Raw genomic sequence first — 23,706 nt, forward strand, 5'->3', positions numbered from 1 at the left:
ATCTATCTATCTATCTATCTATCTATCTATCTATCTATCTATCTATCTATCTATCTATCTACCTATCTATCTATCTATCTATCCACCTACGGCTTATAGCTCTCCTGGCGCTATCTATAAGGGTATCGATACCAAAATTGGAATGGCAAAACATGACTGCACGGCGAGAATAAGTGATTAGTCATACCATTAAAATCATAAAGTATATCATAAATGTCGTAATTTACATTTCATGGTCTTGCTGCTTTTGCGGAGCTTTCGTTCACGACATCTTGCGAAACTATTATGTTACGAGCTGACTGCAAGGCGAACAGAAGCGACAGACCCTAACATTATATTCGTGACATGCCGGCCTTGTAACAACATGACTACATGCCACACTCATAATGCACTCGTAGTCGTATGGCTAGCTTCGCCTGTGCCAAATTCGGTATTATGGGACGTGAATGAATGATGAATGTTTGTGACTGGTGCCAACATGATAATCACGAGATGCATGTCTTGTAACAACATGACTACATGCCATGCTCATGATGCGCTCAGGACCATTACGCTAGCTTTGGTATACCGGATTCGGTATGACGGGACATGAATTGATGACGAAGGTATGTGATTGATGCAAGCATAATGATCATAAGATGCGTGTCATGTAACAACATGACTACGGGCCACGCTCATGATGCGCTCGTGGTAGTTTCGCTAGCTTCACATATACCAAGTTTGATATCACGGGATGTGAACGGATTACGAAGGTTTGTGATTAGTGCAAACATGACAATCAAGAGATGCGTGTCATGTAACAATATCACTACATGCTGCGTCCATAATGCGCTCGCGGCCGTTTCGCTAGCTTCGCATGTACCGAATTCGGTATTACGCCACGTGAGTGGATGGCAAAGGTATGTGACTGGTGAAAACTTGATAATGATGAGATGCATGTCATGTAAGAACATAACTACATGCCACACTCAATGCGTCAATACACTTCCACGTGACCCGGTGTGCGTGCGCGCCGGCGTTTTGTGGCGTCGCACCGGCGATGCCATGGCGCTTGGCGCTGATCTGCCTGCCACGTACTCATAGGCGCACGACGCACTGCGTTGCTTTGACGCATGCGCGTTAAAGTGCGCCTGGCACCCTTCCGTGAAGAAGAGGGGCTGACGCAGTGCTGTCTGAGTCAGTGCTGTCTGTGCCGGCGCGAAACGCAGCCTGTAGCATTTCGCACCAATTGCCAACGGGCCGCGCTGACAGGCACTGCTCGCGCCAGTCGTGTCTGTCATCAGACGATAGAGCACCCAGGTTTAGCTAACGGACCATCACTGCGCCCAGCGTGCGCACGCGTCAACGTAACGTTGGGGTATGCTGAGCCCTTCATGATGCGCTCGTTGCCGTTTCACTAGCTTCACGTATAACAAAAAGTTGGTATGAAAGGACCCGAATGAACGATGAAGGTATGTGACTGCCATGGTGCAAACATGAAAATCTTCACACGCCTGACATGTAAGAACATGACAAGATACCACGCTCTCGATGCACTCGCGGCCGTTTCGCTAGCTCCACGTATACTAAACTTGGTATTACCTGATGAGAACGGACGGCGAATGGAAATGACAGGTCCAAACATGACAATCATGGCATGCGTGTCAATTAAAACTTGACATGTTACGCTCATAGCATGCTCGCAGCCGTTTTACTAGCTTCACATATACGAAGTTTGGTATGGGGTGACACGAATAGATGAAGAAGGCAAATGACACGTTCAAACAGGATAATGATGACATGAAAGCCATGTGCGGCATAATTTACCTCCGCCGCGTAACGTTGTACTGATTTAGTTGACATATCATCCTTCATCATTTGTGCTTCGCATATCATCGATTCCCTTTGTACGTGGGATCTGCCAATTTTTGTTTCCACGAAGCATCAGACGGGAAGAGTCTTTCCTACAACTGTGCCATTATCCGTTACCATTGCTTCAAGCTCCTTGGACAATACAACAAAGTGTGTTTTCAATTGACGTCTTCGGGCTCTCCTGTAATAGCACCTCTTATATATTGCCCTATTCAGTAGTCTTTAAGAATCTAAAGTGAAATGAAGTGCACCAAGAAGAATCTCTGATTTAACCAGGAAAACACAGCGCAACAAGACCACGAGGACGAAGGGACACAGTGCACAGCACGAGTGCTGAACTTGCGACAGAACTTTATTACGTCCATCATCCGCTTTTATGTCGTACAGCACCGCGCCACTCGTCCAATCTTGAATGACGACTACAAACAACACGGGACTACGACCGAGCAGTCCATCTTTTACTCTGCTCCTCATGCCAAACATATCCTTCATTTTCTTTTCTGCTCTTCGTTGTCGCCACCCGCCCGCAGTCATTATTATCTAATTACTGAGAAGCCAAAGAGACCACTCAGCCGTTGATTCTCGCTGACTTTCCTACGGAATCTGTGTGCTCTAAAATAGGTTGTCTGATTGTGCGTGCATTCCGCTTCTAGGCTCTTGCTTACTGGGTCAGGCGCAGATGTTTGTCTGTTTGGGTGATTTTTCTGCAAGCACTGAATTCGTGACAATAAAATACTTCCAGTAGCTTGAACTCTTGGAGTTTCTAAAGCAACGCGAGTCCATGAACATGAAATTTCATTGGGCTACTTGGTGCAGATAGGTTTCAGCTGGTGCGGAAAACAATAAACCACTTGTACAAAGTGCAATACCATGAGGTCTACAATAAATTTAATCAAGCTTCAATCTTCATGCGACAAAATATTAAGAAAAGAGATATAAAGGTGGCTCAGACATAAGAAAATCCCATTGGTGGTGTCTTTCCTTCCTGGAAACACATATATAAAGGCGGCTTCAGTTCATTCAAGACACGGCAAGCGCAGCCTTGTGGACACGAGTTTCTGACGCTATTTTCGTTGCACTGAAAATAAAATAGGCAAAGATTAACATCTAACAAGTAAGCTAAACTAACAAATTGTAAAAAAGCATAAACTGTAGTTCACAGTACTACTAGACAATATATTCAAAGGTTCAAAGTTCATAACCTCATCAAAGTAATTGCATGCGTATAGGCACAATTGCGGGGTAAAATAGGAAGCTTATGACATGTTCTATTCTTGGATGACGGTGATTGACCGTGCATGTCGGTGGTTTATTCCAGGGCAAAAAAAAACATTACTCTCTTCATTTCAGCGACAAAAACGACATCCGTAATAGTACGCACAAAGAGATCACAAAAAATAGCCGTGTGTCTGCGTGCTTCACTGAAAATGTCGTCGAGAGATGAAAGACGTCTGCCAGCACTCTTTCGTGCATAGGTTCGAATTTTCAGCACACCCTAAGAAACACTGTGGTCTTTGAAATTACGTATCAATGTGTGTTTGAGTACAGAAACACACCACCTAATGCCCACGTATTCATGTGGCGCCAAAGTTATGCGATGATTTGCTCTTTGTTCGACAATGTAGCGATACTCGGAGCTCATTGGCTTCAGTGTGTTTTCGTCATCACTAGGAAAGTGGCGGGCCTCAAATGGCGCCCTTTAGAGAACCTTGCCCCGAGGAATGTGTGCAGGCTTACCTCGCGATGAGATCTTCTCTATGCCTTGGGCTCTCACCACAAGTTAGAGAGAGCACAATGGTTCCTTCGCTCATCGCAGCAGTTGCTCTTCAAAAGGAGAAGGCCGCTCATATGAAGTTGACTGCAACGGTTAGTCGCATGCACGCTCTTCTTGTGTACACTTCTGTACACTTGCGTTCGGGCGTAATTCTGCCTTGAACAACTATCGTTTTTTCTTAAACTGTCATAATTCCTGACTTTCTCTGAACAAGCGGAACGGAAGACGTCACCCCCCGGGATGGGGGACCATCCATCCAACGAGACAGCGGGCCCTAGCCGTTTGCATAAGGATGGACCGAATGTGGGTGACCGCCTTGGCGCATATGCTCCTTGCGATGACTCTACCGAGAGCTCATCAGTGGAAGAGATGGAATCGGAAGCCGACTTCAGGACATTCCATACCCGCCGGTTGAAAAGGAAGCTTCGCAGGACGTCATCAACGGCGGAGCCACAACCGGCGCTAGACAAAGGCAAGCAATGTTTCACCATCTCGTATGTACCCATGTCTACATCAGACAACCTGAACTCACTAAACAGGCAGTCGTTGACTAATTATTTCGAGCGAGTAGCACCTGCTCAAGTGAGTGAAATTCGCATAAATAGCAGGAAAAACATATTGTCAGTTGATGTGACAAACAAAACCATTCTTGACAAACTGAAGGCCGTCACGCAGCTCGGAAGTATTTCAGTTCGCGCGTTTCTCGCTCACGGGAAAGGAACAACGACTGGCGTGATAAATGACGTCGACGCTGACATCACAGACGCTGACCTGCAGAATCTTGTGACGTCAACAGTCAAAATCGTGACCATACGCCGCTTCGGGCAGTCTCGCTGCATCAAACTAGTATTTGATTCTGAGACTCTGCCCTCTAGCGTGAAGGTTGGATACGTGAGACATCCCGTGCGCCCTTACGTGCCACGGCCTTTGCAGTGTCACAAGTTCTGCAAGTTGGGACACGTCAGCGCAGTGTGCAAAAGTGAGACAACTTGCCAGCGGTGCGGCGGGTCTCATAAGGTGGAAAACTGCGATACTGCTGTTCCATTGAAATGCCCAAACTGCTCTGGTGCACATGAAGCAACGTCGAAGGAGTGCCCGAAGATCAAAGAAGAAATTCGCGTCCTGCGGAAGATGGTCAGAGACAACTCGACACACAGAGAGGCAGTCACATCCATCCGCCGACACAGACGTCGTCCAAAACGTAGGCACCAGCGAAATTATAGTGGACATAGGAGTGATGCATCACCATCAGCAACAGATGAACATACACGTGCGCATTATCAGGCCGCTACACCCATGTTGTACGCACCACGTTCCAGAGATGCAGATAGTGGACCAACGCCCGCGTTGCACGCCGATGCTTCAGATACTGAGTGGCCTTCGCTACCGATCGGAGCAATAAAAAAGACCACATCATGGGCTGCAACTTCAAAGAGGGCGGAAAATGATAGGCAAGAAACTGAGAAGAGCCAAACTATGCTGAAGCATCTACTAAAATCTATTCGTGCGATTCTCAACGAGCTACACACGCCAGGAGCGAAAACAGCAGTGCAGATCCTCAACGTGCTGGAACCGCTACTGCTGACCCTTTCATAAACAATATGGCGAATTTCTACGATGAACGTGTGCGCACCTCTGCTATAATGCAGTGGAACGCACGAGGTTTGCGAAGCCGATTGTCTGACTTTCGACAACGGATATTTAAATACAAATTTCCGTTGGTTGTAACATGTGAGCCGAATATGATGTCGTCGTTTCGTATTTCCGGATACGTCACTTTGTGGTCACGTGATGATCGAAATACGAGCAAAGTAATTATATGCGTACGTCAAGATTTAACGTACGTGAGACATGCCGTGGCTCCTCATGCTTCTAACGACTATATTTGCCTATCTATAAAGCACAAGCGACGTACAATATCAATCATTGGTGGATACATTCCTCCTAGAAGCCACGTGGACTGTCCCCATCTCTTGTCTGTTCTCCAAGCTTGCCCTGGACCACATGTATTGGTTGGGGATTTTAATGCACATCATCCCATGTGGGGTTCTTCCTCAATGAACACCCGCGGTAGGGACATTGCCGATTTTGTGCTCAATCAGGGACTTATGTCCATTAACGATGGCTCACCTACTTACCTCCGTGGCGCATCGTACAGCAGCTGTCTAGACGTATGTTTTGTGAGCAGAAGTCTCTTGCCTACCACCTATTGGTTTGTAGACGTTGAAACACATGGAAGTGACCATCTCCCTACATATATACAGCTAAAAGGATTCCGTTGTTCGTCTCCCCGGCCTGTGAAAAGCGTAGACTGGCCAGGATTCCAAGCTTCTGTAAATGCTCAGTGCGGGAACATTCAATCTATATCTGAAATAGAAAGCCTAATTGCGTCAGCCTTAACATCGCATACGAAACTTGTGAATGTGCCGCTACCAAGATCACAACTTGACGCACAATATGAATACCTTCGTGCAATTCGTCGCCGGGCAGAGAGAAAATACAGGAGGACGAAATCACCATCTGACCTATCTACAGCACGCCAAGCACAACGACATGTATTGCGACACCTCGATAAGCTCGATAGGCAACGGTGGAGGGTATTTTGTAGCTCTCTTGATCCCAGAAAACCCCTGTCTCGAATATGGCAAACTGTGCGAAGCCTTCAGACGCCCACTCAACAGTTGTTCCCTTTCCGATCTTTGGCTCTAAAGCAAGGTCGACCTGAAGTAGAGGTTGCAGAAGATTACTGCCACTTACTCGTAGGTATGACCTCTTCATCGATATTACCTTCGAATTTAGCCTCACCGCCATCCAGCGACGATCGCCTCGACTTACCATTCACAATGCACGAACTCGACGCTGCGATTTCTACGTCCCGACGGTCGTCCGCACCCGGGCCTGACGGAATTACTTATTCGGCTCTATATCACCTCAGCCAGGAAGCAAGGCAGGCTCTCTTGTCGTTCTACAACTCTACGTGGGAAACAGCGACAGTCCCAGAGAGTTGGAAGTGCAGCCGCATAGTGGCCTTACTGAAACCAGGCAAGTGTTCACACGAGTTGTCTTCTTATAGACCCATTGCCCTAGCCAGTTGCATCGGTAAGGTGATGGAACGCATGGTGCTGGCAAGATTGGAATGGCTGCTAGAGAATAATGTCGGCTTACCAGATTTCATAAATGGCTTCCGTAGTGGTCGATCATCTATAGATGGTGTTGTAGATCTAGTTTCTTCTGTTGAAAAGGAAAAACAACGTCGGAGATTGGTAGGGGCCATTTTCTTAGATATAAAGGGCGCGTACGATAGCGTCTACCATGAGGCCATTCTTGATGCACTTGAAGACATCGGCGTAGGTGGCCGACTACACGCATGGATAGGGAGCTATCTCAGAGGACGTACCATTTTTATGTCGACATCCGATGGTGACACGGCCAAGCACCTCGTAAGCCGTGGAGTTCCGCAAGGAGCCGTCCTGAGCCCCATGCTTTTTAACATAACACTAATTGGCCTTGAAGCTGAGCTTCCCGACGTTGTCAGGATCAGTGCGTATGCGGACGACATATGCATATGGGCATCTGGAGCAACGCGACCACAACTGCGAGCAAGGCTACAACAAGGCACATCAATAACATCTAAGTACTTACGTCGTCAAGGCCTGGAACTTTCAATAGCAAAATGTGCTGCATTGGCATTTACGAAGAAATTAATGTCGCGGTACCCAATCTTCGCTCACGGAGCAGTGATTCCCGTGGTTAAGCACCACCGCTATTTAGGGGTCGTCATTGATCGCAACCTGTCCCGGTCAAAGCATGTGACTGTGCTGCGAAACAAACTAATCAGTTTTGTATATGTCCTTCGTGTTATAGCAGGACTGAGATGGGGCCCTTCGGAGAAAAGTCTTCTGCAGTTATACAAGGCATTATTTGTGGGCTATATAAGGTACAGCTCACCTGTGCTTTCCAGCATGCGGGCAACGTGCCTTCGCACTTTAGAGAGCCTTCAGGCACGAGCACTGAGAATATGTCTTGGCCTGCCACGGTGCACATCTACCTCTGGCACTATAGAGGAGTCACGCGCCTACCCTATACAGGTTTACACGTCCTGTGAGCCTCTTCGAGTGCACCTTCGTCTACTGACCCGACATGCACAGCAAGACCCTTTGTCTTCGCTACAAGTGGACCGACCAAGCTGTACCTATTCGCGATGCCTCGATATGCATAGGCACATGATCCCGTCAGGCTTCGCACCTGCCGTAGTCTCTGCAGTGCCTCCATGGACATTGACTAAACCACTGGTGTGCCTTCACATACGTGGAATTTCGTATAAGTCACATGTTTCTCATATTGCCCTCAAGCAACTCACTTTGGCACATTTAGATGACCGATACAGTGACTCTGTACACATTTACACCGATGGATCCGTAACTTCATCCACCTCAGCTGCAGCCTTCGTGATCCCTCAACTCGGTATTTCCCGACAGTACAAATTAGATCATAGGTCATCTTCGACAGCTGCAGAACTTGTTGCTATACAAGAAGCCATAAAATTTGTGAACGACCAAGCACCGCGTAAATGGACGATTCTATCTGATTCAGAATCAGCGCTTCAAGCTATCTATTCTAACTCAAGAAGAGGCGAATTTTACGAGTTAACGTTAGGAATCGTCCAAGCATTTGACCTAACACACAGGAGTGGTCACTTGATTACACTCCAATGGATTCCTGGACACTGCGGCCTGGTTGGCAACGAAACAGCCGATAGCGAAGCAAGAGCGGCAATATACAACGCTCCTATGTACGTCAAAGTACCCTACTCGCGAGGTGACGTCAACACATTGTTGAGATCACTCATGCGCGAATGCGCTGACACTTACTGGTCGCTACCAGATCACCGGAACAAGCGCCTGCGGGAAACAGACCCCGGTATGACTTTTCGTCTTCCAGATAAAATCAGCCGAAGACATGCTAATATACTGCACCGAATTCGCCTGGGCGTCGCCTTCACTCGCCACTACACTCACCTAATTGGCCGTGCGGACAGCCCAAATTGTGAACGCTGCCAAGTGCGCGAAACGATAGCTCACATATTTTGTGACTGTGCATTATACGTGGCGCAAAGAAAAATGCTAACTGCAACGTTGGCAAGCATTGGACGAACACCATTAAGTGAAAGCCACATATTGTCAGCAATGAGCGACCAAACAGTGTCAAAAACTGCTACAAAGGCTGTTCTAGACTTTATAAAAACCACTGGACTAGAAACTAGACTGTAGGGTACTATGCTAAGTGGCTACTGTACATACGCACCACCTCTTCTTGTCCCCATCATCACCCTTCATCCCTCTTTCCTTCCCCTTTCCCTTATCCCCTGTGTAGAGTAGCAGGCTAGAGCGAACTAGCTCAGGCCGACCTCTCTGCCTTCTAATAAATTCTCACTCTCTCTCTCTCTCTCTCTTGTGTACACTTGTGCACTGGCTTTGCGCGTCTTGCTTTTAGCAATGCGCTGAAATGTCAAGCAGCTACAGTTGTTGGTTTGGCCTCATGCCGTGTACGTCCCTTTCGCGCATCGCCTTTTATTGGGTAGCGGGTGGAAATATCAGAGCTGCTTGCCATTTTTTGCGTGACATTACAATTTGTTGGTTGCTCAGATGGTACTAATGTTGACAAGGGGATCTGCCGCATGTTTTTTTATTCTTGACCACAGAATTATACCTGCGCCTTCTTCGTGCGAGATGTGCACGCACAAACAAGGTACGTATAGAGCCTAGATGTACAGTAAGATAGAATATGAGAACAAGAACGCCGGTACGCGAGTTCGAATTCGCGAAACGACGACATTCACAGGAAAAAGATAAAACGTGACAATTTTTAGAGCACGAGAAGAGAACGACGACAAACGGACAAGAAGAAATGATTCGCACTTTTGTCATCGTTCTGACCTCGCGCTATAACAATCGGCATGTCATACCAGCTAGCCCAAATCGCCATGCTAAAGAGATAAAATTTCGGCCGGCGCCACGTGCCTTGGAAAATGATGTTAGGCGAAGCATACGGATGCAAGGTATCACTCACCATATATATATATATATATATATATATATATATATATATATATATATATATATATATATATATACCCATTAACGAGAAACCTTTCCTTTACACACACCGCCCGCCGCCCGCCGAACGACCAAACGACCAATTACGGGGAAACCCCTTTCTTTAGGCACGCCGTCCCGGACCCTCCCGGCACCGCGGCGACAATCTTGGGTGGCCCGACACACGCCAAGAACTGAACAGCACGTGATATGAACCATAGGTGGATGTAGACGGACAGTTGGCTTCGTTCCCAGTGTCGACAGTGGTTCTTCCTGTTTTTTTACTTTCTTTCTTTTCTTTCTTTTTTCGTCTTTTCTCTCTCTCTTTTTTTTCCTTCTTCCAGTTCCCTCTCACTCTCGCAAACGTCTTTCAAGGCGAGAGGGACGCGGCAGCAAGGAAGTTCATGTCAGTATAACTCATCCCCTGATGAAGGGAGGTCCCCTCCCGAAACTGTTGGGAAATAAATATATTTATCCTTGTTGACAACGCTCCCGTTGTGATATATCCCATACCTATATATATATATATATATATATATATATATATATATATATATATAGTGGGAGTAATATTTCAATGGGCCAGTTAGTCTTCGTTAAGGTATAGGATATGGCACAACGGGAGCGATGTCAACAAGGATAAATATATTCATTTCCCAACAGTTTCGGTAGGGGTGCTCCCTTCATCAGGGGATGAGTTATACTAACATGAACCGCCAAACTTCGTTGCTGCCGCGTCCCTCTTGCCTTGAAAGATGCTTGCGAAAGTGAGAGAGAACTAAAAACAGAAAAGAGAAAGAAAGAAAAAAAGTGAAGAAAAAGACGAAAAGAAAAAAAAGAAAGAAAAAAGAAAGAAACTAAAAAAGAGGAAAAACCACTGTCAACACTGAGAACGAAACCAAATGTCCGTGTACGTCCACATCCGGTTCTTATACCGGCACGTGATATAACCGGCACGTGATAAGACCCGGATGTGGACGTACACGGACATTTGGTTTCGTTCTCAGTGTTGACAGTGGTTCTTCCTCTTTTTTACTTTCTTTTTTCTTTTTTTTCGTCTTTTTCCTTCTCTTTTTTTCTTTCTTCTTTTTTTAGTTCTCTCTCACTTTCGCAAACATCTTTCAACGTGAGAGTAACGCGCGGCAGCAACGAATTTTGGAAGTTCATGTTAGTATATCTCATCCCCTGATGAAGGGAGGACCCCTCCCGAAACTGTTGGGAAATAAATATATTTATCCTTGTTTACAACGCTCCCGTTGTGCCATATCCTATATATATATATATATATATATATATATATATATATATATATATATATATATATATATATATATATATATATATATATATATGTATATATATATCATTGTGACGCTATGATGAATGGGAGACGTGGCCTGGCTCATACGCCATGTTTATTTCATAAGCGCTTCTTCCTCATCTACTTCTCCTAACCATCCCTGCCTTCTTACGTCACAGGATTCCCCCTCCCCCCGACTGATGGACCGGTTACAAACTACAACAAATTGAATAAACAAAACAATGGCCAAGTTTACAGTTTCACGTCCCGGCGGAGTTTCACAATCTCACTCAATATTCATGGCTGAGGGAGCAGTTCGGTGATTTCTATAAAGACTCTGGTGAACGAGCTTGACTGTTGCGTCCTGGATGATATAATCACACCCTGAAAATCTGAACTGGTGATGACATCGGTTGAGTTTTTGTGAGAAATGGACAAGGTTGGGAGTTCCTGTAGCATTTGAAGTTCGGATGTCGTCGGGATTGTATTTTTCGTCGTGAATGGTGCCATCCCAGCGCTTCTTGCTTTCGTGCTTTTTGACAGACTGTCACGAAGTGCCTGAGGGCTTGCGGTGTGCAAGCAGTGCTTCCGCGTCTTTCTCGGCGTTTTCTGTGGCGGTGCAGTCGGTGCAATAGCTGAGGCAGAGAGTGTCTCTGGCGACTTTTTTTTGTGCGAAAGTGTCTGACGTCTTCAAATGGCTTTAGGTTTCGAGATCTTATTTTTCGATGTTCCTTCTATTGGTAAACGCGCTTCCGTTGAAGTTCGCGTTCGTCTATGTCTTTGTTGCAGTCTCTTTTGTGGTCGCATGTGTTTATAAACTTAGCTTTGCTTACTTTGCTGATGTTGCTCGAGAGATGACTGTAGTGGAGCCCCTTTCGGAACGGGGCATTCACTTGTTTCGAAAGTTAATATGTCACGTAAACAGCTGATGCATAGTGAGCTGGTGTCTTGCTGGTCGGGCATAGTTGGTAATGCGCCATCATTGCTAAAATGCTCTTCAGAGGCTCCGGTGAGGTGATCCTGTATGGACGCTCCTGACAGACAGCTGCGTGTGAGGATTGATGTTTGTATTTCTTCAGCATTATTTCGCTACTTGGATTGGTGAGCTTTGGATGAGGATACCACAGTCGACATGGCATTACTAGGCTCAGTCTGCACAGTCTGCTGAACCATAGAAATAGTTTTGTGATGAGAAACATGTTTTCGAGTCGGCATGGCGGATTTGGGTAGTTTCTCGATGCGTCGACAGCTGACTTATCGTGCGCACGGTGTCATTACAAGGCAAACGGTAATGGTGCATTCAGACGACGGATCGAATCCCGATGTGGCGGGACGGACGGCGCGTCACGTGACCTCACATCAGCGATTCCCCTCGTCCGCGCGGCTCGCGGACGGATGAACCCAACCTGTTTCTCACATCGGGATTCTGGCGGGGGAGAGCCGGTACTTCAGCGGAATAGCTTGGGGTCGCTGGCAACCAGTACACTTTTCGTCTGCTCGCGGCATGTCCTCCATGGCTCGCGGAAAGCTGCATGACTGGTCGGCATCATCTACGCTTGAGCATTGTTTACTTAGTTTCCGGAGACTTTGTTCTCTGGTGATTAAATATGCAGAAATCACTTTTGGTGGTTCGGGAAAGGTCACCGCCGTCGCTTAACACGCGAGATTCTTAGCCGTCATGGTGGTGAAATATTCCAACTTCTGCAACCGGTGAGGTGCCGCTTCTAAAAAAAAAGCGGGAGACACGTTTAGAAGTTCTACAAGTGGGGAATAATGTAGTTGAAAGAATATCCTGCTAGCAACTCTCTTTTCTCCTGAAAGAATAACACTACTCGTTCATTTGTCACAACACGACAGACATCGCAGCCAAGCTTCGCTTCTTGCGGGCATCCATGTTGAATACTCTCAAACCGGTCTGCTGCCAGCGGGCGCAGGTGAGTTCCGAATCTGCTGTCGAGGGTAATCCGGCTGTTTTCCCCTAGGACACCGTCCGTCGTGTGGATGCGCCTGCAGGCGGACCATCCGCGGATTAGCTGTCCGCGTCCACGACAAATCCGGATTCGGTCCGTCGTCTGAATGCACCATAAGCGTTTGATTTATATGCACTTGAGGAGTCAATTTGTGAAGGCTGCTTTTGACTGTGACGACTGAATGTGGTTGTCTGTGGATGGGGGGTTACAAGGAAGCCTTCGTCGTAGTCGTCGTTGTCTTCTTTAAACCAATTGATCATTGCTTGTTTTATCTTTTCCGATGACTCATCCTTTTGAAATATGTGGGTGAGGTAGAATTCTAAGGCCTTACCGGAGACGTAGTCGGTAAAGTTGATGATCATCTCCCGTTCCGACCATGATGCAGCGGTTGCGTGGAGCTCGAACAGGTCGAACGAGTCCTGTACAGGTCCATCGTCCGCTGCTCCGGTGTACTTGAGGATGGGAAGGGCAGTCAATGATTCTGGCATGGTGCTGGTCGCTGTGTGCGGCCAGGAGATGATTCCGTAGTCGATGTATTTTCAGGGCGTCTTGTGGAGAACTGCGTCGATGATGAGACACTGATGAAGAGGCTGGAAGGTCTTCATCATGTCGGTTCGTGTGACGCATTGATGAATGTGAGACGTGGCCTTGCTCATACGCCATGTTTATTCCATAAGCACTTTTTCCTCATCTACTTCTCCTAACCATCCCTGCCTTCTTACGTCACACACACACACACACACACACACACACACACACACATATATATATATATATATATATATATATATATATATATATATATATATATATATATATATATATATATATATATATATATGTGTGTGTGTGTATAGAAAAAAGTGTATACGTAAGGGCTCGTTTGTCCGTGTTTTGACGCAATAATAATGAGATCTAACAGACAATGTAGACAAGGAATGACAAAGAACCAATATAAAGTAAATAAGAAAAAAGAAAAGTGGTTGAAAAAATAACCTAATAATTTGCCGTGAGCAGAGCAAGCGAACCTACGACCTCCAAATTATGCGTTCGACGCTGTACTACTGAGCTATGACGGCGGCTATTCCCCCTGCCCCTTTAGTGAGTTTATCTGTGAATATAAACGTGGGAGTGTCAGTCAGCGCCCCCTGTAGCCATGGCGGCGAGTGTGGTACACTCTTTTGATGAGCCTTTTTGACGCCACGTAGCTCGTGAACTTATTACGAGCTGGCAGCTGACCAATAGTTCCTCGTATACAACCTAACGGCACTAAGTCTACCAGTACGAGACCCTCGTTAATGAATAAGGGAAAAAAGTGTATACCTAAGGGCTTGATTTTCCGTCCTTTGACAGAGTAATAATGAGATCTAACAGACAATAATGCCAAGGAATGTATAGGTGAGGTTATTTGAACCAATGTGAAGTAAATAAGAAATAAACGTGGGTGAAAAAATAACTTGCCGTGAGCAGGAATCGAACCTACGACCTCCGAATTACGCGTTTGATGCTCTACCACTGAGCTATCACGGCTTTTTTTTATTGCCTGTTTTTGGCTCACATAAACAATACACATATTCACAGATAATTACCCAACACAATCCCAGAATATTGTTGAAAACGGTGGCTCAAATGTTGTGGCCATGCATTTGTTAAAAAGTTTTCATCGTCGATAGTGATTCGAGGCGTGGAAGCTACTCTGGAGTAAATTCCAGCATTTTTTGTTCATCCACAAAAATTTTTATATATATTCTTTGAAGTACTGGGTGGGCCCTCGTGCATCTACATCAATGTGCATAGCTGCCATTCTGGATTTCCATATGCTATGAAGAGCTATAAGCGTTAACATATCATATGGGTTACTGTCGTCAGTTTGTATTTGCAAATAGCGGATGACATGTGCGTCAAGGGGAGAATCTTTTTTGATCGTGCGCTGAGCCCGTACCAAAGTAAGATAACATCCAAGCAGTCAAGGAATACATGCTCAATCGTCTTCTCCTTTCTGCAAATTATGTGATGCGTGTACTAAGGAATGTAAACCCCTTTGCAGCCATCCAGGATTTGACAGTCAGCGTACCGGTATGTAAATTAAAAAGAGAAATTCTATGTACCTGGTATTTTCTATGTATTTCTATGTACCTCGTATATGATGGTATTTTCATCGACTTGACGCGATTTAGAACAGTGCGTCCATGACATACATTGTAAAGGAACCGATGCAAAGGCACTGGTAAAAACACATCACATAGGTCCTTGTACAACTTTTTACGTTGGACTTGACTAAATTAATAAAGTGAAAACCACGCTGACAGAAACCTACAAGAAAGCACAACTTCACGGAGAAAGCCATAAACGAAACCGGTTACGCTGCTGGTTGAGACAACCATGTTAGGCAAGTGTTGCCCCAGGCGAAGTTGACAGACAGCGCGAAGGATTGGGTTGTTGATATCGGTAAGGAAACGAAATCGATTGACTACCTGTCTGAAAAACAAATGCGACAAGCCCCGTACTGCATTTCGCACTCTAAGAAATACAATGGTCTAACGCGATCTTTCCCAAGACAATTTTCAAACGAAGACAGCGAACACACGGTGAAATTTTCGGATGTTTATCCTTGAAAAATGTAAGATTTGTAAAATATACCAAATTTTACTAAATAAGAATATATTCTAAATTCTGGCTTTACAAAACAGACCAACTCCAGCCATTCCACTTGTTCACTCATTAACGCAGGTTATCCACCTGGCTCCTCCAGTACGAATCGCTGTCTTTGTAGCATTCGAGGGGGCGCCCAAGTATTTCACAGTTGCCGTAACAAACCTCATGCTGGCAAAACTGAGGTTTCTAGCCAGTTACCGTGAGAAAAGCCAAGGCATTTTCCCTAGTTTACAGCGCTTCCGCTTGCAGCACAGAAGTTAATAACGCATTTGACAGCCTCTACTATGCTGTCAGAGTCCGAGCAAAAAATGGCAATGTCGTCCGCATAAGCCAACAGCCGGACTTCAACCTCATGCAGCTTAAACCCGCGGACACTGTCGTTCTCCATGACACTCAAACAAAAGGACTCTATATATGAACAAAAAATAGCGGTGAGAGAAGGCCACTCTGACGGACTGAACGCTTGACTGGGATGCGCTTCTCCACCGCCTTGTTAACGATTAGCCGCGTTGAACAGTCTCGGTATGCCACGGCAAACCCCTCTTTGATTATTTTCCCTAAATTCACTTATTCTAGGATGTACAGCAGAATTTCATAAGGCACGCTGTCGAAAGCCTTCTCGAGGTTGATTTGCAGCATTGCCACTCGCGCACCTATAGCGTCGCCACACTCCAGGATGCTCCGTGCGGCGTGTATAATAGCGAGAATAGTTCGACCTTTAATGCCGCACTTATGATGTGGCCCCACGAGCTCCGTAATGACTGTTTGCAACCTTTAGCTAGGATTTTCATGAATATAATATAATCTCCATTAGTGAGGCAAATTGGGCGGTAAGAAGTTACTCTACGCAGTGCAATGGTGTCTTTCAATTTTGGTGTAAGGACCGTGTGAGAGGATGAAAAGGACGGGAGTCATACTTTCAGCTCGACCGCCTCATTGTAAACGTCGGCTAAGACTGGTGCTATTGCTAACATGAAACACCTATAAAAGGCGGAAGTCAGACCATCAGGGCCAGGGGATTTCCCCGGACGCATACTTTTATTAACACTGTTAAGTTCCTCTTCCGAAATGGGTTCCTTCAATATTTGTTTCGTATTATTGTCAAGCTTTGCCATCAGCGTTAAAAACTCTTTTTAAAGCGGTCAACATCAACTGAGCTGGTGGCGAATAAACCATTGAATTGCTCAAAGAAAGCATGCTCTGTAACATCTGCGGCATCGCCGACTTCACCCTCATGTTAAATTTCTGTTATTTTATCACGTCGCGCATGCCACTTTTCTGAGCCCAATGCCCTTTTTGAAGCTGCTTCTGCCATTATCAGTCGGTGGCCCTTGCCCCCATCATAGCACCGTGGTATCTTTCGATATCAAACCCTTCTATTTGACATTTCAATGCACGAATATATTGTCAAAAAACAAGCCGGGCATCCTACATTCTTCGATGAGCAATTTGGCCAGGTTCCTGCGCATGTGCTTTTCTTCTGCTCCCTTTTCTCTGCTTATAGCAATCGAACGCTCCAAAGCCTTCAATTGAACGGCCTGTTCGAAGTTCGTCCATTTTTCTCTGAACGTCTTCTTACTAAGAACTCTCATTTCTTCAACTTCCGTCATTACTTCCGCCATAAATTTTTCGTCGCTCAGCAAATTCTAATTCAATTTCGATAGTTGCCACTCGAAGGCCCTTTTCGTTTTTTCGTGCTAGCTACTACAAAGCTAATCAAACAGCGGTCACTAAATGAAACGGCGTTACCATGGTAAGCCTTGCAAAGCGACACCAATTTAACACTCACGTACACCCTATTCTTGTTGGGCTTGGCTCGCTGCCTGAAAGTGGGTGTACAGCATAGTCCTGCTTCCACCGAGACACTCAGCCACATCCTCCAAACCATAGTCCCTTATTATATCGCTTAAGACATTGGTACTTGCATCCCTGTAATGTCATTCGCTAGTTTTGTCTTTGGGTGAAAGAACACAGTTGAAGTCGCCAATAATGATAAGGAACCTAATATACTGGGTATAGTGCATTAGTTGTTCGAAAAATATGCGTCTTTTATCGGCAACAGTTGGTGCGTGCAAATAAATTACGCGCCTCTCTAAACACGAAAACAAAATATTACGTACAATGAGCCGACCAGACGGACATGACGGCAAGGCTTCTAATTTAGCGCCCAGACTCTGTCGGACGAACAACGCGCAGGTGGAAGACGTCCCTATGGCATGGCTAACTATAGGAGAAACCGCGGCAAGAATCGGCACACCGGGTCCCCAGTTTCATCACCGCTATAGACTGCAGTCTCTTGGACTGCCAGGATGTCAAGGTCGAGGTCACTTACTAGTCGATAAAGCTGACATTCTTTTCTGCGTGAGGCGAGGCCTCGCACATTTGAAGTGCCCACACGGATCGAATTTTCTATTTGCACCATTGTAAGGCTGTGAAAAACCCAGAGGCATTGCGCTTACCTTACAACTGCAATTCCTTCCTGAACGCCTTGTCCAGGTACAGTCCTGAAGGTGGCGACGGCGGCGTTTCCGCCGTCTTGCGCTCTGTCGAAATGTTTTGTCGTGGCCGAAGGAGAGGCCGCCCTGCGAGAGTTGTTTTGGCGAGTTGTTCGTCAGTCACGGCAGCAGTGGTGCCCTTCTCTTCTTTCTCTGTATCACGGGGACGCTTCCCCGTCACAGTGCCACTGTCGCTTTCAATCCCAGTCATAGGTTCTGCCTCGTAGGGGGTCTCGACGGCTAAGCCGGGAAACGTGTCGCCGGTGCTGCTTGCATCACCATTTTCATGGCTTTTTCTTACGTCTTCGTACGAAAGCCCTACTTCGGCCTTTCCAGGTGCTTCACACACGCTCTCTTCTTGACAGCATGACGACCCATCTTGCACAGCAAAAATCAGGCTAACTCCTGCTGTTTCTTCCGAGTCTGCTTCATCCATGAGGTGCTCCAGTGCGTCACTTTCCTGCGCTGGTCCGGTCACACTGGCATATAACTTCGGGCAGTCGTCGTCTTCGTGGCCGAAGCGGCGACAACGACTGCAGCGGGGTACTCAGCAGTCCCGACGTATGCGACCGGTGCTCTTGCACCGTAGGCATAACGGAGCACGGCCCGGAACGACAACGAGAGTCAACTCCCCGGCAATCTTGAGCTGGTGTGGAATGGCATCCACCTTGACGGCGGAGCGCAGCTTTAGTTCCATAGACCGCGTCGTTGAGCCCTTTTTAGTTATTCCCGGCGCTCTCCACTTCTCCCGCTTCACTTCGAATACTTTCCTATAGGGAGTCAAGGAAACACGTACGTCTTCATCGGTCACGCCGTGCAGCAACCAGTGAAGCTTCAAGCGAACCTCGCGGTTATTTGGGTCAATAAGCAAACATGGACGAACCTTTACCTTCCCATCGACGGTGGAGAGCGACTTCCGAGCAGCGTCAGCACTCTTCAGTGTCACAGCCCATTCGTGGTTCATTTGATACGCCCCCAAATCCAACACGTCGGCGAGCGCACCAAGCTTGGCCAGTGTTCCGGTAATTTTCGACGTGCTAAGGCCGGGCTCTCGGATCGCCATGCATGAAAACGGTATTCGCAACAATGCGCCCGGAAGGCAGATTGGGCATTATCACCTGATCGTCGGTGTTAGGCGCCAATCGCCAATCGTTGGTGCTAGGCGCAAAAACCCTGTTACCGTGGCCCGTTCGGGCCGTTAAAGCCGCTCCGTTGGAGTCGAACATTCCGTGACCGTATTGCTCGAAAGCCGGAAGTGGAATGAGCTATCACGGCGGCTATTCCCCCAGATATTTTACTCGGTTTATCTGTGAATTTAAACGTGGGAGTGTCAGTAAGCGCCACCTGTAGCCATGGCGGCGAGTGTGGTACACTCTTTTTATGGGCCTGTATGGCGCCACGTGGCACGTGAACTTTTTACGATATGGAAGCTGACCAATGGCCCCTTATATACAATCTAATCGCACCAAGTCTGCCAGTACGAGACCCTCGTTAATGAATAAGGGAAGGAAGTGTATACCTGAGGGCTCTTTTTTCCGTGTTTTGACACATTATAATGAGATCTAACAGACAATAATGCCAAGAAATACACAGCGGAACTTATTAGAACCATTGTAAAGTAAATAAGAAGAAAAAATGTGGCTGGAAAAATAACTTGCCGTGAGCAGGAATTGAACCGACGACTTCAGAATTACGCGTTCGATGCTCTACCACTGAGCTATCAAGGGGTGATTCACCCAGCCACTTTACTGGGTTTACCTGTGAATTTAAACACGGGAGAGTTAGTCAGCGCCACCTGTAGCCGTGGCGCGACACTCTTTTTATGAGCCTGTATGGTGCCACGTAGCACGTGAACTTATTACGAGCTGGCAGCTGACCAATAGTCCCTCGTATACAACCTAACGGCACCAAGTCTACCAGTTCGAGACCCTCGTTAATGAATAATGGAACGGAGCGTATACCTAAGGGCTCGTTTTTGCGTATTTTGACACAATAATAATGAGATATAACAGACAATAATGCCAAAGAATGTATAGGGAAAATTATTAGATTCAATATATAGTAAATAATAAGGAAGAAAAAGAGGTGAAAAAATAATTTGCCGTGGGCAGGAATGGAACATATGACCTCCGAATTACGCGTTCGATGCTCTATTACCGAGCTATCACGGTGGCTATTCCCGCAGCCACATTATATATATATATATATATATATATATATATATATATATATATATATATATATATATATATATATATTGTACCGAAGCATAGTGGCGCCAGCTCTGTGCCAGCGTGAAAGAAGGTGTTGACGTCCGTGTGTGGCTCGTGCTTGCCGGGTTCCTGCCTGTACCAGCTTGTTGCGGCTAACGTTTCTCGAATAATAACCTGTGTTTTTACGCAACCTTGCTCGTTGCATTTGGTGGAGGTGCTGGGTAACGTCCTAAAGCTCCGCAGCCGTAAGCTACCATCTCAGTCCGCGATGACCGAGCGCGTCGATCCCCCACAAGGCTCTTCCACGCTGCCACCTGTCATGTGTTCTGGTGTACTTCGTCTGCGTGACCCACCAGTATACAACGGCACTGAAAATCAAGATGTCGAGGACTGGCTGGCAGAGTACGAGCATGCCAGTGCGATTAACAAGTGGGATGACCCTGCGAAGCTGACTCACGTCATCTTCTACTTGACATATTTGGCCAACCTATGGTTCACCAACCACCAAGCCGACATCCCCACCTGGTCCGTTTTCAAAGATGCCGTCACCTCGTTTTTCTGTTGTCCAGCCATGCGTAAGCTTCATGCTAAACTGGGACTGCGGTGACAATTTCAGCGAAATGGTGAGAGCTTCACGAACTACATTGAGGATGTGATCAGCCTCTGTAGGCGAGTTGATGCCAGGATGACGGAGGCTGACAGAATAAAGAATATAATGAAAGGAATTGATGACGACGCTTTTCATACGCTTGTGGCCAAAGACCCACAGACCGTCACGGCCGTGATTCAGCTATGTCAAAGTTTCGATGAGCTGCGCAAGCAACGAATTTCTACACGTCGCGCTAATACGCAAACAGCTGATATTTCGGCCTTGGAGTGCAAAAGCAGTGGCCCCGACTACAGCGTGTTAATGCCTAAAATTCAACAGTACATCCGGGAAGAAGTTGCTCGACAGCTCTCGCTTGTCGCCACCATCAACGAGACCCCCACAACACTGGACCACTCCCTTCGCCGTGCTATTCAGACGCAAGTTGCCGAGGCTCTCTCTTCGCCCGCATCCCCAATATCAGTGGCTGCACCGCTGACTTATGCAGAAGCCGTCCGCCGACCTCCTGCCCAACCGCCGCTCCCTTCATACAGTCCAGTCACCAACTACTACAGGTCACCAGTTTCGGTTTATCCGGTAAATCGGCCTTTTCCACGACCTCGAGCACCTGTAAACTCTTGGCGTACTCCAGATAACCGGCCCGTCTGCTACAATTGTGGTATTCCAAGACATGTCGCGCGCTACTGTCGTCGCCATGGATTCTATTTTAATGATGTTCAGCATTCCGGCAACATACCTCGGCAATCAAAATCGCATGTGACACCTTATTCACATGACCCCCGTTCACGTCGACCAGACTTCAGCCGACGTCGATCTCCTTCACCCCGTCTTCAGTCTCCTTCCCCCATGCTTCGCCGTTCCAACCACGCCCAGGAGGAAAACTAACAGTCGCAGTTCCTGAGACAAGAGCTGCGCCACCGGCGAAATTTCCAAGGCCTCATCTTTCGCCCCCTAACGAGATTGCCGTGTTTGTGGACGGTTTCGCCACAACTGCTCTTGTCGACACAGGTGCCGTTATTTGTATAATCAATGAAGTGTTATGCCGCAAATTGAACAAAGTGACGACTCCACTGGTTGAAATTTCTTTACGCACAGCGAGTTCGCAACACGTCCAACCTTCTGCCACGTGCACTGCTCGTGTTGTGATTCAAGGAGTGCTTTACATCGTTGAATTTGTCGTCCTTCCGCATGCGTCTCATGAAATCATCCTGGGATGGAACTTTCTTTCCGCTAATCATGCGGTTGTTGACTGCGCTCGTGCTCAACTCGTTTTGTTTCCATTCAGCACGACATTCATAGATCTCCCTCGCTCACCCAAAAAGGTGATCGTCGCCGCTGACGTCATCATTTCTGCTTTTTCGGTCGCCGTGGTATCTCTTTTGTGCAACTCCATTCCCGATTCAACTGCCCTATTTATGCCGTCACAAGAATGTGCTCGTCGCCGGAACCTTGTCGTCTTGTTTGCCGTCATAACACTTGCCGATGGCTCCAGTGCCGTGTACGTGTGCAATCCGTTCCCTTGTCCCGCTACCTTATTGCATGGCGAATGCATTGGGAGTCTTGACACTTATTATGACATCTTTCCTTTCGATGCCCGTTCCGATACGACACCGATGTCCGTGGACGCTGTCACAGCTGGCACCGCGCCCTCACTGCCTGACGAAGACGTTCTGTTGCGCAGCGTAGACACCGGCCTTACGCAAGACCAGCGCAATCAGCTCATTCAACTACTTGACCGTTTCCACGCCTCCTTCGACCACGGACAACCTCCCTTGGGACGCACGTCAGTTGTCGCTCACCATATCGACACCGGTCATCATACTCCACTTCGTCAGCGCCCCTACCGCGTCTCGCAGGCTGAGCGTGACGTCATCACTCAACACGTCGACGAGATGCTGCAGCGTGGAGTTATTCAGCACTCACACAGTCCTCGGGCTTCGCCAGTAGTCCTCGTGCAAAAAAATGATGGCTCCATCAGGTTTTGCGTGGATTATCGTCGACTAAACAACATCACACGCAGAGTGTTTATCCCCTGCCACGCATTGATGACGCCTTGGATTGCCTTAAGGTGCGGAGTTTTTCTCTTCACTGGATCTGCGTTCTGGATATTGGCAAGTGCCAATGGCTGAACCTGACCGTCCAAAAACGGCGTTTGTGACCCCTGACGGCTGATATGAATTTATTGTAATGCCCTTCGGTCTTTGCAATGCGCCTACGACTTTTGAAAGAATGATGGACAGTGTCCTCAGGGGACTTAAATGGCACATCTGTCTTTGCTATTTAGACGACATAGTTGTATTCTTGGCGAATTTTGAAACTCATCTTTCCCGTCTGGAACAAGTTCTCCAGTGCCTTACGGCAGCCGGGTTGCAACTAAACTTCAGGAAATGTCGTTTTGGTGCCCGAAAACTCACAATTCTCGGCCACGTCGTCTCAAAAGAAGGAATATGGCCAGACCCTGCCAAACTGCGTGCCGTCGCCGAGTACCCCAAGCCTACTATCCTAAAGGAGCTTCGTAGTTTCGTAGGCTTGTGTTCCTATTTTCGGCGTTTCATTCGCAATTTGGCCTCTATAATTGCCCCTCTGACTCAACTTCTCTCCCGTAGCGCGGACCTCTCTGGCTGGAATTCCCACTGCGATGAGGCATTCACGGCGCTACGCCGGCTACTCACGTCTCCGCCAGTTCTCCGCCATTTCGATCCCAATGCACCCACTGAAATTCACACGGATGCAAGCGGTGTCGGCC

General features: G+C 47.0%; 1 protein-coding gene across 11 annotated transcripts in view; it reads right to left on the bottom strand.

Annotated features, from left to right (window-relative positions):
- Window positions 1-23,706, bottom strand: part of LOC119173336 (uncharacterized) — a 763,312-nt gene that overhangs the window by 42,528 nt on the left and 697,078 nt on the right. For 9 of the 11 annotated variants that reach the window (XR_012895463.1, XR_012895464.1, XM_075896116.1 and 6 more), the window contains one exon: window positions 2,723-2,929. The exons of the other annotated variants lie outside the window; for them this stretch is intronic. Coding sequence is in view for 7 of the 9 variants with exons in the window: in XM_075896116.1 (XP_075752231.1) it covers window positions 2,798-2,929 (132 nt within the window). In the remaining 2 variants the exon portion in view is untranslated. Of the gene's footprint in view, window positions 1-2,722; window positions 2,930-23,706 lie in introns of those variants that run through there. 11 annotated transcript variants of the gene reach the window in all.

Source organism: Rhipicephalus microplus, chromosome 5, assembly GCF_043290135.1.
Source record: "Rhipicephalus microplus isolate Deutch F79 chromosome 5, USDA_Rmic, whole genome shotgun sequence".
Classification (NCBI taxonomy): domain Eukaryota; kingdom Metazoa; phylum Arthropoda; class Arachnida; order Ixodida; family Ixodidae; genus Rhipicephalus; species Rhipicephalus microplus.